Source organism: Pteropus medius, unplaced genomic scaffold (assembly GCF_902729225.1).
Source record: "Pteropus medius unplaced genomic scaffold, Ma_sr-lr_union100, whole genome shotgun sequence".
Classification (NCBI taxonomy): domain Eukaryota; kingdom Metazoa; phylum Chordata; class Mammalia; order Chiroptera; family Pteropodidae; genus Pteropus; species Pteropus medius.
In genome coordinates this window covers 352112-367917 of record NW_024348304.1, presented here as the reverse complement: position 1 = coordinate 367917, position 15806 = coordinate 352112, and the positions used below count along the sequence as shown (strand labels likewise).

The following is a 15806-nucleotide window of genomic DNA, read 5'->3' as shown; positions in this document are numbered from 1 at the left end:
GCCCCTAAGGGGCCCCGCGCATCTCCGATCTTGAACCAGTGAGTGCGTCTGTTTTCACAGATCTGCTCGTTTTAGTCCATCCGTTGCTTTCCCAGTGTCCAGCACCTGAGCCATGGGACAGCCCACGGAGACGGCAGGCGGGGTCACCGCTGGGGAAGGTGACAGAACAGGGCGGGGGTGAACCCTGGGACTGGCGCCGTTCCCTCTGCGCACCTCCGTCTGACCGCTTCTGTTTTCCCTCAAGCTTTTTTCACTCTGCTCCCTTTTTCCTGTTAAGTTTCTTCAGTCTTGGGTAACTTCTCTCTCCTGCAAATTAAATGCAGAGTGAAATGATGATTCACGTAGTGGAATAAAGAACAAATCAGCTGCATTATCTAACACTGGTGCTTCATTCATAAATGCCTGTCCTGTAAATTTAGGGACGGAGACTTTCGGGAACTTTCTCTGTTAGAGAGGAAGTCGTGGAAATTGCTGCTTCTTCACAGGCGAGGGGGTCGTGAGACATCTGGGCGGAGGTCTGCGCTTGTGCTTTGGGAAGTGGCTCGTGACCGTTCCGTGCACTGGGCTGAGTACAGTCCCCCGGCCCCCGCTTCACTCAGCCAGTCTCCACTATTCTCCCCAAGTTTACAGAGAGAGCTACTGGGACACCCCCCCCGCCACGTAGGGGGCTCTCTCTGACTCGGCCACCTCCTCCGTCCCTCCAAGGGGGACGTGTGGACTGTGCCATCGCCTCGCCTGTCACGGCTCAGACCTCAGCCCCGTCCGTCCGGGCGGCTGTGTTCCCAGATGAAGGCGAAGGGGGCACCTGCTGCAGCCTCATTCCGCAGGGAGGGCTGGCGCGGGGATGCGCTGCTGATTTTAAACTAATTACAGTTTTGCAATTGAAAGATGTTATTGGCGCAACCATTGCAGAGATTTTTTTTTTTCGCATTTAGAGAAATTAGTCCTTTGTCCTCATTCCTCCTATGACTTGAATCCACATTAAAATCGGTAAGATTGTTCACACGCTGAACCGGCAGCAGTTACGTTGGCCAATTTGACTCTTTCTCCTTACTCCCCAGAGATTACCTTGCCCCTTTCTCAGCAAAAGGAGAGAAAATGGTTGGTCTGATGAACTTTGTGAAATAGACTCTTTTTCAGTTAAACCAAAAGAACTCGGTAACCGGCATGTTGTGCAGACGGTGACTCTCTCCTTTCCTCCCCCCTCGCCCGCGCGCCCTGTGCCGTCAGAAGCGAGCACCCGCTGGCTCAGCTCTACTGCCACTCCACCCTGGAGCACCACCACTTCGACCAGTGCCTGATGGTCCTCAACAGCCCGGTAAGCACCCCGCCGCGCCCCGGGCTCAGGGGGCCTTTGCAAATCCAGCCGCACGTTTCAGTCTTGGACTCGCACCCCGCATCATAATTGTCGAGCGCGCTCCATTCCTTTTCCGGTGAGGAAGGCGAAGCCCGAACACCGAGGCCCTCACAGCCTCGCCCCCCGGACAGCCCGCGGGCCCTGTGCCGCCAGATGCGGGACATTTGGTTACTCGCCTCCACCCGCTTATTCCGAGTTACTCCAAATCGGACCTGAGACTGCTGTTCCATGCTCGCTTAGCTCTGTGTCACGGGGAGGGGCCGTCACCCACAGTGGTCGGTCCAGCGCTCAGGCTCACTTTCCCAGCAGTGCCTCCCCGCCCCTGCCCCCCGGGGAAGCTCCTGCCACCAACAAGCTGTCGAGGCGGAGAGCCATTCAGCAGCTCGGTCAGGGGAGGCTTTAGCAGTGCGAAAGGGCAGGGTGCACTGTGCTAGACACATTCACGCCCGGGGAAGTACGATTCAGGTGACGTCGTCTTCGTCTAGACCATTAATGCTTTTACTTTACTTGGGTTTGTCTGTTGTTCGCATTATCTGCTGCCTGCGTATGTCACCCCTATAATGATGAAACGCGACAGCTCAACTGTCAAGCTACAGGAGCATAGCACTCGGTGGACAATCGCAGAGCGATTTCATCCACATTCTCCACGGTCACCACGTGGAGTCATCTGTCCCCCGAGGCCTAGAGAAAACTCGGGTGGCCTGGCTCTTCCGGTCACTTTCTCCGGTTACTTCCGCTCTCGACACAACAGCATACAATCTCCATTTAGAAACCGAAATGTCCAGTTCTGTGCAGTAATCAGACCGTGACCTTGATTGAGTTTGGGGGTGTCCCCTCACTGCCTGGTGGCTTCTTCCGCCCCTACCTTGCGTTTCTTCTAACTCCTCCGGACCCCCAAGTCCCCCACGCAGCTTCGTCCCCTGCAGACTTGAACAGAAGCGAGAGTAGGCGAGACAGGCGAGGGCATTCTCTACGTGCTGGTGCCTCTCGGGGTCCCCGTGGTGCCTGGTGGGTGCTGAAGCCACGTTCTCTGCTGGGCGATGTCGCGGCCGCGAGCCCTCGCTGGGGCTTCTCCAGCAGCCGTCCCCGACACGAGGGACCGTCTCCGCCCCCCCGACACCGTGCGGCTCCTTCCTCGGCACCGGGCAAGCCCGCTGTCCTGCGCGAGTCCTCACGCCCTCCCTGCGGTTCTCCTGAGCAGGACAGAACTGAACGGACCTTGTGCCTCCAATACTTGGCGAGTGCAGGCTGTGCCCAAGCAGCACGTCTCTGCTGCCACCAGGGGCAGGCAGCCCGCATCTGCCTTCCGAGTGTCCAGACAGCAGCTAGACACAGATCCTGTCGCCCTAGCCCACCCCGCTATGCTCTGGGGGACACGCAGGACACCCAGCCCCTCTCCTGCCGCCCCCGCAAGCCCTCGCCAGGGGGGAGGGGTTCAGAGTCGCACGCCTGGTCTGGGCAGCTTTCTCGTCACTTCTGCACGTGGCCGGTCCAGGGCGACTGTGTAAAGCGGACTCGTCCCTGTGCAGCTGCTGAGTGGAGTGACATCAGTTGTCACACATGTGCTTCTGGGTCAGGTGCCAGAGTGATGGCAGTGGAATTGTGACCTTCAGCAAGAAGGGACAGGCCCTGCGCTCGGCTCCTGCCGTGCAGCCTTTCCGTCCATTCTGACGCTCCTGGACACGGCCACTCAGCCCTGGTGTGCACGCCCTTCCTGCGTGCCGTGGTCTGGCTCCATCCGCACTGTCCTGGGCCCCGCAAACCAGCGCTGCTGCTCAGGTGCTTCTGTGCATCTTTAGTACCCACAGAAACCACCTCCAGGGGCAGCTGAGCTGTCAGCGTTCCCCCAGCTGACCGGTTCTCGCGCTGGTTATAAAGCGGCACGGGCTTGGGGTGGTTTTCCCCAACACCGATTTCCCCATAAACCATGTCATTTTTAGTGTGTAGTTTTTCAGAACTGAGACTTCAGGAACATATACGTCATGCTACAGCAGAAACAGCTGACTTTCGTTGGGATTGGCTATCTGTGTGCTTCGGCTAGAACTTTCATTTCAATATCCTGTTCAGTTTTTTAAAAAGAAAATATGCTAACCTTTTTAAAGAAGTATTATTTAACAGTCCTGTTATCACAGATACGTCTGTTACTAGATAACTTACTATGTAACATAGTACTTAACATGTAAGGAATCTGGTTGTGCGTATGGCCGGCCTCAAGTCATAAGCCCATTGACGTGTTCTGTGGTAGTACCAGCACACACAGACTCACAGCCTCTGCTTTTGGAAGGGAAAATAAACCACCGGAAGGTATCTCCTTTTCCACTTGAAATGGTTTTATCTTTTAATAAATGAAAGTATCAGATGGTATTTTCTGAATAGTTCTATTTGGTCCGGAATCTAAAATGATTTAGTATTTAAAAATAACGTGATCGTAATCGCACATTCTTCAGTTAGATGTGTGCCTCATTTCAGCCTCTAGTGACCTTCTAAGCGAATGTTCTGGCCCTGGCCCGCATCCCCACCCCCCCCCCCACCCTTTGATCCTCCCCACAGGCTAAAACAAACCCTCCCCCTGCAGACCCCATTCCCGAGCCTCTGGGTTTCCTAGTCCTGCAGTTTGGGAAGCACACCTGACTCAATTTACTGCTGTTCGAATATATTCTGAGCATCCACGGTATCTTTTACTTAGGTTGAGATTAGAAATATGCTTAAAATTACAGGCAAGAAATAAAACACAGTTATGTAGTAAGCAGTTTCGGTTATTTGCACACAGACTGGCCACCTCGTAAATGCTCCTTGCAGGTGCTCCCACCCACGCTTTACACCGGGAAGCACAGCATCGGCTCGTGCCCTCTGCCCGTCCGAGCTGGCACACTCCCAGAGGACAAACTGGGGTTAAAGCTACATAAAGTTGCACCACAATGTTACTGGATTTATCACAAAAGCCGTAGAGAAATGGTTTTTTAATCACTGTTTTAAGTTTCAGCAGTCCATTCATGTCCGTAACGTGGCTTTGATTCTTTCAAGGTTTCCCTTGCAGTTAGGTTATAGCCAGTCACCTGCCCAAAGGAAACAGACCTGCGGTCAGATTTCAGGCCTGGACTGAGGCCTGAGGTGGGTCGTGGCTGGCAGAACGTGCCTACGTAGGGCGGACGCACCACGTGTAGCTGATTTTTCTTACATGACAAGGTGGTGGGGGTGGGAGCAGAGAAGAGAAACATTTCACAGCATTTACTGTAAGCAGGCAGGTGTCCTCCACGTGCCTGAGCTCAGAGTCCTAAGCACGTGATTGTGCTCGTCAGCAGCTTCTCCACGTAAAGTGCTAACAGCGTTTTGTTGTTGTTGTTTGTTTTTTTAATAAAGGGCAATCAGATTCTCAGTGGCCTCTCCATTGAAGAATACAAGACCACGCTGAAAATAATCAAGCAAGCGATTCTGGCTACAGACCTTGCCGTGTACATTAAGTAAGTTTCAAGAAATACCGTGAGATAAGTAGGTGTTGGAAGTGTTCGCATTGTTTCACTCTTTTAAAACCCACATTAGGAAATGTTTAGATTGTAAGGCAAGTGTTCTGGCCAAGTGTTCATCAGACCATGGAGCAGTTTGCTGTAGGAAGCCGGAAAAGCCTGTGGCTCACTCACTCAGTGCTCAGAGTTACAGAATGCTGAGTTGTTTCTGACATTTGTCCACTGCTGTCTCCGAAGCTTTCTGTGTTCGAGGCAGTAACCATCTCAGGTCATTGCACGTGAGCTGTCCAGCCCGAGGACTATAGGGCCTCTGCTTCTTCTCCTTCCTTCCCGTCCCCTCCCCCAGCTCTGGCCATTTCACGGTCCCTTATGCTGCCACAGAGCCCAGGTGGGCAGGACCAGGAGCCGAAAGGCAGGCCAGGACATCTTGCTGCTTTTTCTTTGATTGTGGCAGAAGGAGAGTCTATTAATGCACAACTCCGCAGCTACCAGCTCAGGCGTCAGAGTGCCTTGGAGCGGATCTCATGACGTGAGCGTGCCTCAGGTGGGCCAGCCGTGGCTCCCACGTGGCTCCCTCAGGTTTCCGCACCGTGCGTGGCCGTCACCCGGGAACATGGCCTCCCTTCTGCAGGGGCTCATGTCCGTGCCTTTGGCCACTCTTCAATAAGTAAAAATGAGTAGAGCGGACACAGCACGAGGCAGACACGCACCGCTGCTCCCGAAGGTAGCTGCGCCTTTCGGTTATGGAGCACTTTGCAGTCCACTAGGCTAACAGAAAATTGAGTAAACTTCAGTCGATTCAAAAAGATTGCCGAATAAAGATTATCCAAACACCAAGAACTTGGAAAAATGCCTGTAACCCCCTTTCCAGGCCACGTGGGTCTCTCCTCTGGTGCTCGGTCACACACAGTCGGTTTTGTTGTATAAACAGTTTTCCTGTCTGTCTGGTGTCTGCGACAAGAACCCATGCCTCATGGCTTCCCAGGACGCTGGCAGGTCCGAGCGTGTGGAGCTGCTCACGGGGACTGTTAGCCTGGTTCTCCCAGGTGTCCTTCGACACCTTTATGCTGACAGAGTAATTGTGATGAATGTTTTTAAACCAGACAGTGTAATATGCAAGTTAAATGAGTAATTAAACTGAAACCGTATAGATTTTATCATGCCGTACATTTAACATTTCTCAACTCATTCTTGACGTCACATTTTTACCTTCATGTTCATTTTCTTAAGATCGTGTTCAAGAATTGAAATTCCCATTATGTGGTCTGTACTAGGTGAAGTTTGATGTTTCACCCCCAAAAAAAATGGTAGAGGAGGGGAGAGTGAGGTGTCGGAGATTTTTAAATGATTTTTATGTTGGGTTCTAAGATGGGCGAAAACCATTTGAGATGTTTTTCCCCAAAAATTGTCTCCATGATTCTTTGTAGACTGAAGAGACAAGACCCTGGGATTCCTCCTAACTACCAAATATTCTTCTTTATCTTCAAGGAGGCGAGGAGAATTTTTCGAACTTATAAGAAAAAACCAATTCCGTTTAGAAGACCCTCACCAGAAGGAGCTGTTTTTGTAAGTCGGTTTGCTGTCCTCAAAGCTGACGTTCCGCTTCCCGACTAAGTTTATCGCTGTCAGATTTCACTGCAGTCACGTCTTACAATATGATCTTAGAGGCTGTCAGAATTCTCCAGTGTTGGACCAGGGGCTGAATGTGAATAACGGAAAAGCAATGCATTTGCAGGTTTGAGTGCATCGATCATCCCTTTGTTCTAGAAGGAACTTTAAAATGTGGTAGAGCATCAGCCCATGGTCCAGGGTCCCCTTGTTCATCGTCCCAATTCTTCAGAACAGAAGAGCTGAAAATTGCCCTCCGAAGACTGGGAGCGAGGAGGTGGCTGTGAAGTGTTCGCTCCTGTCCCACAGTGGCCGCGGGCCGGGCACCTCTCTGTGTTGTTCTTCCGCACCCGCGACCCTGCCATCTCTTCCCTGTCACGTGGCTCCCTCTGCCGAGGCGGGGGCTGTGTCTGTCAGTGAGGAAGACCAGTCAGTATAAAGACGCAGCGATACTGTGGACGGCGCTGTTACAATTTCGAAGTCAGCGTTTCTTTAAATAGGTGGTTGTTGCTTGGCACGCAAAGATGCAGATGGTCAGGAAACAACACACAGCCGCCCAGCTGTCTGTTCTATAGAGTCACGCGCCACTTAACAGTCTCGACGTGTTTTTCTGAAGTGTCTTAGAAAAGCACAGACGCACGGCTGTGATTAGCGAACAGCTTTGCTCTGTGACAGAGAAGCCACCCAGCTGTCCCCAGCGTGTGCCCTGTGGCCGCGGGGCAGTCCGCGGTGGCCCGGCCCGGCGTGGCTCGCTTTGCTTTGGGCGCGCAGTCTTCGCCGGGGGCGTGTCTGGGTCAGCAGGTGCTAGTGACGTCCTCAGCAGCGGTCAGAACGTCTCCACTGCCCTCACCTCTCGCAAGCGAGGCGGTGTGACAGCAGGGACAGTGGCCGAGAACCTTCGTCTCTGTGGCCTCGTGTTGCTGGGGGGAATGCACATTGAGGCTGGGTGTCCCTGGAGGGTCAAGTGGCACAGTCCTTTACCGCGAGTGTGTCCGTGCCACGGCAGTGGCCTTTTGGCCTATTTCTTCAACCAGATTAAAAGGATTACCTGGCAGGTGTTTTGGTCAGACACGGGAGGGAGCACGGTTTCCACGCGGCCGTCGCAGACTCGAGTCCAGCGCGGTCTCCCTGCTGGCACGAGAGGGGCCGTGCGCGCTGCCCCTCGTCACCCTCTTTCTCCGGCGGACACTAATGTCTCAGGCGGTGCTCGTGGAAGTCACCACACGCGTGAGCAAGTCACAGCGTGCCCGGTGCCGCTCAATCCCAGTCATTCACTGGGTCACCAGTCACCCTCTGGTGTCACAGTATCGGTCACGCGTCTATGGAAATTGTTCCTGTCTCTGTAGTCTTTGTCAACTGCCATCCCATAGTTCAGAGGGTTTAGATTTAGCTTTTTTACTCGTAGCTACTTACTGAGGTTGCATATTTGCATAAGAGTAAAGAGGACTACCGGGCTCTCCTCTCCCCTGACAGGGCGATGCTGATGACCGCGTGCGACCTCTCTGCGATCACGAAGCCTTGGCCCATTCAGCAGCGGGTATGTCGCTCGGTGACAGTAATAGTAACTAAAGAGTGAAAGTAAGAATGTTCTTTGCCCTTAAAGAATTTAGCTTCTGAAGTATTTGTGGAACTTTTTATTTAATTTTTAAGTAGTAGTTAAAGAACATAATAGGATGTAATAAGCAAGTTTTCTTCAGAAGATTCGTTGGCACTTAATAGTTTTTTTAAGATACATTAAAAAAGAGAATGTCTGTGTTAATATAGCAAACCCCTGGCTGCGGGTAAGTTTTCATTCACTTAGAGATGTTTTCAGCACATCCTTTAATGATGGAAGAGGAAAGAGTTTGTATTTTTTTTTTTTATCCTTTCTTCTGAACCAGATCCTGAAGCAGTCAGCGCCACCACCTGAGCAGTGGGGTCGGGGCCCAGACACGGAAAGCGATACTGTAAAGCTTCTATGGTTAAAACAGTTTAGAGTGGGTGACAGACCAGTGGGACACCTCAGAAGGCTGAGACTCACATGGGACATTTAACATATAATAAAGAAGGCATTTAAAATAACTGGGGTAAGATAAGACTCTTTACTAAATAATGTCAGGATGATTGCCCAATCTTTATAGCCAGAAGGCCAAAGAAAAACTTGGATCTACTCTGCATACTTAAATTCCGAGTGGAGCATAGAGTTCAGTGTAGAGACTTAAACCGTGCCAGTGCTAAATAAAAACACTTGTGGATTCTTCTGTAACCCAGGCATGAAAGACTTTCCTAACTATGGCTCAACAGGCAAAAACAATAAAGGAAAAGATTGATAGATCTGAATCCATAAAAAAAAATAAAATAAAACTCTTGCATGGCAAAAGACGCTATAAGCTAAGTAAAAGACAGTGAGAAACTGGTAAAAATATTTGCAACTTCTGATAGTTAATATCCCTAATATTAAAGAACTTCTAAAAAATGAAGAAGAAAAAGGCTAACAACCCTACAGAAAAAGGGGCCAAAGATGGGAACAAAAAGTTAATAGAAAAAGAAATGCGAATAGCTCTTACTTGAGGTTCTCAGAACCTCAGTCATGAGAAAAATTGCAATTTAAATTACACTGACACACACACACAACTTGTACAGAATCTCTTAACAGCCTTATTCCAAAGAGTCAGAAACCAGGCATCTGTCAGGAGAGAATGGGCAAACACGCTGCAGTATCCAGGCCGGACAGTGGGGTCCGGCTCGCCAATAAAATGGAACTGACCACCGCGACTCCTGGGTCAGTCTCAACACTGCTGCGCAAAAGCCGCAGACACGGAAGGACACACACCGCGATTTCATTTATGTGACACTCTAGAACAGGCAGAACTCACCTGTGGTGAGAGAACATTATGGATGGAGGGAGGGAGGCAGGGAGGGAAGAAGGGGCAGGGGCAGGGGCTGGCTGGGGGTTTACGGGCACATCAGGAGGGAGGACGCTGTGTCTTGGATGGAGTGTGTGTCACATGGTTATACCCATCTGTCAGCACACTGAACTGTATACTTACGATCTATGTAATTCATAGTATGTAAATTCTACTTCAAAAAAAAAAAACAACAAACACTGATATGCAATTTCTCAGTTCTCTGGCAGAAAAATCCAAAGGTTTTGCAACATACTCCGTCGGAGAAGCCGTGGGAAAACAAAGAAGGCCAAACACTGTAGCCCTTTGGAGATACATTAATACACACACTCACCATTACACTTCTAGGAATCTCATCCCATAGATACACCGGCAGGGGTATAAAAAGATGCTTACGCACAGCTCCTCCTTACAGTCTGTCTGTGGTAGTCAAGGCTGGACATAAGCCACATATTCAGCAGCAGGGTACTGAATGAGCGAGCTGAAATGCATTCACACAGTGAGTTCCATGTGACTAAAAAGAAGTAAGGATTATCTGTATACCATTATGGAGTGACTGCAAGGCTGTATTTTTAAGTGGGAAAAAAAACCCAGAAGGGTTAACCATAAAAAAGGGCTAGCCTTAATAATTTCTTTAGAGGGGAGGAGGGAATAGGGTCGAGGGAACAGGACAGGAGTGAGAAGCTGGAGTGTACCTGCGGTGTAGACTTAACTTTGGAATCACGTGAATAGTTTTTATAATGGTAGCACGAAATCGAATTTTAAATGTCATAAAACCTTGAAAGTAAAATGAAACAAACTTGATTTTGGTTGTAAATCCACACTGAGAAGGACTGTTTCATTCCAAGTGGAATTGAAACAATATGCATCTCTAGTAGGATATACCTTAAAAACAAAAAGAATTACCCCCAAAAAGCCCTTGCCACTGTTTTTAGTAACCTTTAGTGGCGGTGGCGTGTGGATATTTAATCACCATCGCAGGCGACGTGGGGAAAAGCAAGTAGGAAACTGTATTGGTGTTGCTGGGAATTAGGATTGTGGGGGTTGACAGGAAAGCTAATGACCTGAGTGAGTAAGTCCCGCAGAAACCCTGCAGTCCCGAAGCGGAGTGCAAGTACTATGTGACCCTACGCTGTGTCCAGCTCCGTCCCCCAGGAGGGCTTAAAGATGATGGCCAACCTGTTAACGAACAAACCCAGTGCCCACGTCTCACTCTGAAGGGTGGAGGGCCCGAGGGTGGCCGCCCGGGGCTCTGCAGCGGGCCCTGTGCGGCGTGAGCCTAGACATCCAGTAGCAGGACGCAAAGCGGAGAGGCCCGCTGAGGAAGCTCCCGCTGGCCAAAATGGAGCAATTCGGGCATCCGCAGAGATTCAAGTGCATTCAATATGTTCAAATTCAAGAGTTCTAAGTAATAATAATAAAACAACACCTTCTCTAGTCATCTTTGGTGGATGCTTTGGTAGAGAACCAAGTTATTTTTTAAACAGTAATTAAAACCAATTATGTCATTTTTTTTTTTTAATATAGATTGTGCTTTGAGGTAACTAAATAATTGCTGTGGAAAACTTTACTGTATTTCAATGAATATCACCTTTTCATAGTCCCTAAATAACTAGATCTAGACAAGGATCATTAATGGTTGCTAACATCACGACAAAAGGCAGTCAGGCATTACATAGCCTCGCTAGAACACAGCACTGCCTATGAAGTCGTCACGGCAAAAAAATAAATTAATTAATTAATTAAATTCAAATCTCAACCTAATCAAGCCCCAGGTTTCACTACCAGTGCATGGAAATACAGGGCACAGAGAGGCCCTAAGTGGTCCTGAGGAATGCAATCAGCAAAATCGGTGGGAAACTTCCGGAAAAATAACAACAAAAATTACAAGGAAATTTTTTAAAAAGAGAAGAGAATCCTATAGATTAAAAAAAAATATTTAAAGGCATAGCTCAACCACAGAAGACACACCTATATGATACTGCGTTCTTCAGGCACCTAATGTAACAGGTGCTCACTGAACACTTCATCCTGCATCCAGACAGACACACACTACTTCTTTCCCGCTAAGTGCTGAACTTGAAACAACATGTTGCTTTTTTCTGAGTAGTTACAGATTACAGACTCTAGCCTTTGTGATTAAGCACGTATTTAATGCAAATGAAATAGAATTTCTATTCCTCATTATGACTTTATTCTAATTTTACTGATGTGGTCGAAAGCTCCAGATTTTATAGATTGTCGATTGTCTTCATTCTGAGTGTCCTTTACAGAGTGATATGCTTTTAATTGCTAAACTTCATCCATTATTTACTTCAGATAGCAGAGCTTGTAGCGAGTGAATTTTTTGACCAAGGAGACAAAGAGAGAAAAGAACTCAACATAGAGCCTACTGTAAGTATGACACCTTGTCGGTAGGAATTATTCAAATACTTTCATTGTAAACTTTTTATGCTTCGAGATTTTCCTTAAGAACACAATTTATTTTCGTTTTACCTTTTAAATGACGCAGTGCTTGCGACATTCACGATAACCAGCAGCACCGAGGTCAGCGTGTGCATGCCGGTTGTCATTCCCTATTTAGGATCAGTCCTCAGAATCTCTGTGTTGAGGGCCCACGGATTTTAAAGGTTTCAGTGTACTACCCATGGATCTCAAACACAAGAGAAAGATTCTTCTTAAATCCTTTCTATCTTTTGGAATGAGTTTTTCCTGAAAATGAAGCATAGTCATTTTTTTCGATTCGGGTCAACATGTGCTGAGCCCGTCCATGTTAAATGACGTGATTAGGGGAGACCCCTCCTCTGTCCAGCCCCCCACCCCGCCTTCGTCCTCAGCTGGGCACAGCCGGCGTCTGCTGGTCTTTCTGTTTCCCGGCCTTCTGTGACGGAACGGCAGGCTTCTTCAGAAGCTGAGAGTCCGTGTCATGTGGGTGGCAGGGTGACACAGCCAAAGGAGAGTTCGCTTCATTTAAATGAGCACTGACAGACCCATTGCGTCACGGAGGTCCCGTCCATGTCACTGCTCACCAACAGCAGTGACAGCTGCCCAGTCCTCGCTCGAAAAGCTGTGTGTGAGCTGAGCTGTAGTTAGCTGCGGCCTCCTGCCCTCCCACAAAGCCGAGGGTGTTCGATCCCCATCAGCAGACCGCTGAGCACCCGTGTGTTCTCCAAATACACGGCACTGCTTGATTTCACATGAGCAAGAAGCTTCAGGTCGTTGACTGACTATGGGTCAGCAGTCGGTTTTGGGGCTGGTGTGGGGAGCATCACAGCTGGACGAACAAGGCAGAGGATCGGGGCCTCCCTGAGCCTGGTGCTGGCGGGAATGCAGGAGGCTCGCGGAGGGAAGGATAGGGAGGTGCGGGTCGGGCCGTGCTCAGCTGGCCCAGTCACGCGTCGTTTTTAGAGCAAACACGCATTGTGCTCGTTCAGTCAGTGCAGCTCCGTGCGTCTGTTTGTGTTTTCAGGATCTCATGAACAGGGAGAAGAAGAACAAAATCCCAAGTATGCAAGTCGGCTTCATAGACGCCATCTGCTTGCAACTGTATGAGGTATTTATACGAAAGCTAAACTGAGACACTTATGAATTAAAACGTGGAGGAGACTGAGGTGACTCGCACTAGGCTTACATGTCGTTCCTTTCACTGATGAACACGTGGCTGGCATTGAATGAGGAACATTTCATCTTCACTATTTCACAAAACCTTGAATCCATCCATGTATAACTGTGGAGTGTCTACTGTGCGCTAGGCTCTAGCAGTCAGAGGGCCCACTGTGTGCTCAGCGCTAGCAGTTTCTTTTTGAGTGTAAGTTTTTGGCCTAAGTAGAGAAAAGTCATTATGCAACTCTTTCCCGTTGCATAGTGTAGCTTTACTATTAGCAAGTGTTTTATGAGAATTGAAAGGCGGCTGAAAGAGTATTGCCAGTCCCTGTCCCCATACACCTGCTGGCCTGGGATTCTTATTTGTTTAGGTAAAGATAGTCTCCCTAAACCATCAGTTTACGGGTTTAGATGTTTATGACCCGAGCACAGAGGGTAGATGCCGCCCTCTGTTTAAAAGTTTAAACAGGAAACTCTTAAGTTTCACCCGGGGAAAGAGCACTTTCCAGGAGCGATCACAGAACGTCGAGGCCAGAAGAGACCCGGGGCCTTGTAATGTGGACACCTCACGGATTCAGTAACGGAGTCGGCGTGGGGGCCCCCTTCCTTGCGTGGGGGCCCCCTTCCTTGCGCGGGGACCCACCCCAGCCGAGCAGGCACACCTGGAGGCCGTTCCTGCCCAAGTCCAGCGTTCCAGCCACCAGAAGCAGCGGACGAAGAAGCGGGGGCTGGGAGGCGAGAAGGAAGAGGGCAGGCCGGAGGGCCGGCAGCGCGGAGCGGCGGTGCCCTGCTCTGGCCCGTCTTCGGCGTTCTGCCGTTGGCTCCTTTGTGGAGGTGGCTCAGAGCAGTTCCCAGCATCCCTGGGCTTCTGTGGTCCCAGCAGATGCGTTCCTCATCGACGGGGCGAGTGCCTCAGCTGAAGATAGCAGGGTCTCTCTTGATCCCCCCCAGCCTGGAGATCCAGTCGGAGTAACACACCACCCCGGCAGATCACCCCTGCATTTGCTACGTGTGCAAGGGTCACCTCGTGGAACCTGCCTTTCAGTTCTGTGTATACTGATGTGTTTCTCCTGCTGTTCATTACAGAAGTGTTCATTCGTTATGAGAAAACAAAGATGAAACCCTTTATGATTCCACCACTGAGATAACCGCTGTAAACGTGTCAGTGTACGTGCTCTGTGACGTTTTCATATTTTTTTCCCATCACAAAATGGCTTGTTGCAATTCATAAGACATCGTAATGCACATCTATGGTCAGTGTGTTTCTACGATGTTAAAGACTGCAAACAGTAATACAAATTACATAACCCTGCTGTTGGGTATTTAAATCATTGTTTCTCGATTATAAAGGAATCTGCAATGAACATTCTTTTATCAAAATATTCATAGCACTGTAGTTGGCACAGCAGTGACATCTGCATAACCTTGGGATTGTAAATACTGATTCCACACAGCATTATGAGCTAGTCACTATTAGAATCTTGGATGAAAATCGAGGTAAGTCCTCTGTATGAAACCATTTTGTGGAAGACCACGGGGCAGCCCACGCTCAGGTGCACGCCGGGAGAACCGGCAGAGCTGGGGACGCGGCGGGACAGCTCACGGTCTGTCTCCACGGACAGGGACGTCGGTTTGGAACGTGTTTGCTCTGGTCCGCGTAGCTAAAGAGGAACGCTCACCGGTGATCCCAGCGTGCGGAAGCCCCGCCCGGGCCTGCACCGAGTGTGGGAGGTGGCCCTTCCGTGTGGGCCTGGGGACAGGCAGCTTCCCGGCTGCCACCTAGTGTCCGCTCTCTTCCTTCCTGCAGGCCCTGGCGCGCGTGTCGGAGGACTGCTTCCCTCTGCTGGACGGCTGCAGGAAGAACAGGCAGAAGTGGCAGGCCCTGGCCGAGCAGCAGGAGGAGGCGCTGGTCAACGGGGAGAGCGGCCAGGCCAAGAGGAGCTGATGGCCCGCCGAGCGGCGCGGCGCGTACTGCGTGTGCCCGTCCGCCACACAGGACACGGGACACGGGACAGGTCTGGCGTGGACTTGCCACTGCCGTACCTTAACTTCTGCACAGCTTTTGGGAGCACAGCATGAATTGTTTTGAGGGGACCATTCCACATTCGTGTATTGGGTTTATGCCGCTGAGCTGAGCTGAGCTGAGCTGGTGGGTGCCGCCCCTCAGCCGTGGCCGTGGCCGGGGGAGCTGGGCACTGGAGCTGGCAGCTGCATTCTTGCACTCAGGTTGGTTTTTCTGCTTGGGGATTTTAAATAATTGGTTTTGTGGTTTTGGAATGACCAATCTTTCCAGAATGTTTGGAATCTTTTCTTTCTCAATAATAGGCTAGGAGCAAATTGAATATGTGATGTGACATTTAAAACCTTCACAGGAAGAGGAAACTTGTGGGCTGAGTGGATTTTAAGGGGGAAGTGGGAGTATCTGTCAGCAACGTGTTAGCTTAACAAAAATACTTAAAACTCTGAAACAAGTGGAAAGTACTATGAGGCGGTATTGTACAGGAAAGGTGTCCTTTAACTGATTGCACTGATTTTATTGAGGGATGAGTATGACCCCGAAGTGAGATGCCTGTCAGTTCTGTGGGGAGGCACTCTGGAGAGGCAGTGAGTGTTTTAAATGTTGGTTCCTTTTTTTATATATCTTCCCCATCGTTCATATTACAAACCATAGTTTATAAGTGAACAGTTAAACTCTCAGCAGGAAGGCGAGAAAAAAATACTAATTGCAGCACTGACCTGAAATATGACCATAGATCAGAGGATACAAAATGAATGTTTTTTCTTGTCAAATGAAGTATAGAGGAAAGTTTTAATTAATAAACAGCAGAGGCCGCCCTTCCTGTTGGGGTCAAAACGGCAGGAGGGGAAGAATCCTTAGGCCTGAGGACT

At 49.7% G+C, this 15806-nt stretch overlaps 1 protein-coding gene across 5 annotated transcripts in view; it reads left to right on the top strand.

Moving 5' to 3' along the window:
- Window positions 1–15800, top strand: part of PDE5A (phosphodiesterase 5A) — a 103966-nt gene extending 88166 nt beyond the window's left edge. For 3 of the 5 annotated variants that reach the window (XM_039879509.1, XM_039879511.1, XM_039879514.1), the window contains exons 15-21: window positions 1231–1318; window positions 4718–4818; window positions 6310–6387; window positions 7903–7966; window positions 11634–11708; window positions 12784–12867; window positions 14725–15800. In XM_039879509.1, coding sequence (XP_039735443.1) covers window positions 1231–1318; window positions 4718–4818; window positions 6310–6387; window positions 7903–7966; window positions 11634–11708; window positions 12784–12867; window positions 14725–14862 — 628 coding nt within the window. In that variant the 3' untranslated portion in view covers window positions 14863–15800. The remainder of the gene's footprint in view (window positions 1–1230; window positions 1319–4717; window positions 4819–6309; window positions 6388–7902; window positions 7967–11633; window positions 11709–12783; window positions 12868–14724) is intronic. The other 2 variants (XM_039879510.1, XM_039879512.1) reach the window with 2 other exon arrangements.
- Window positions 15801–15806: the final 6 nt, after the last annotated feature.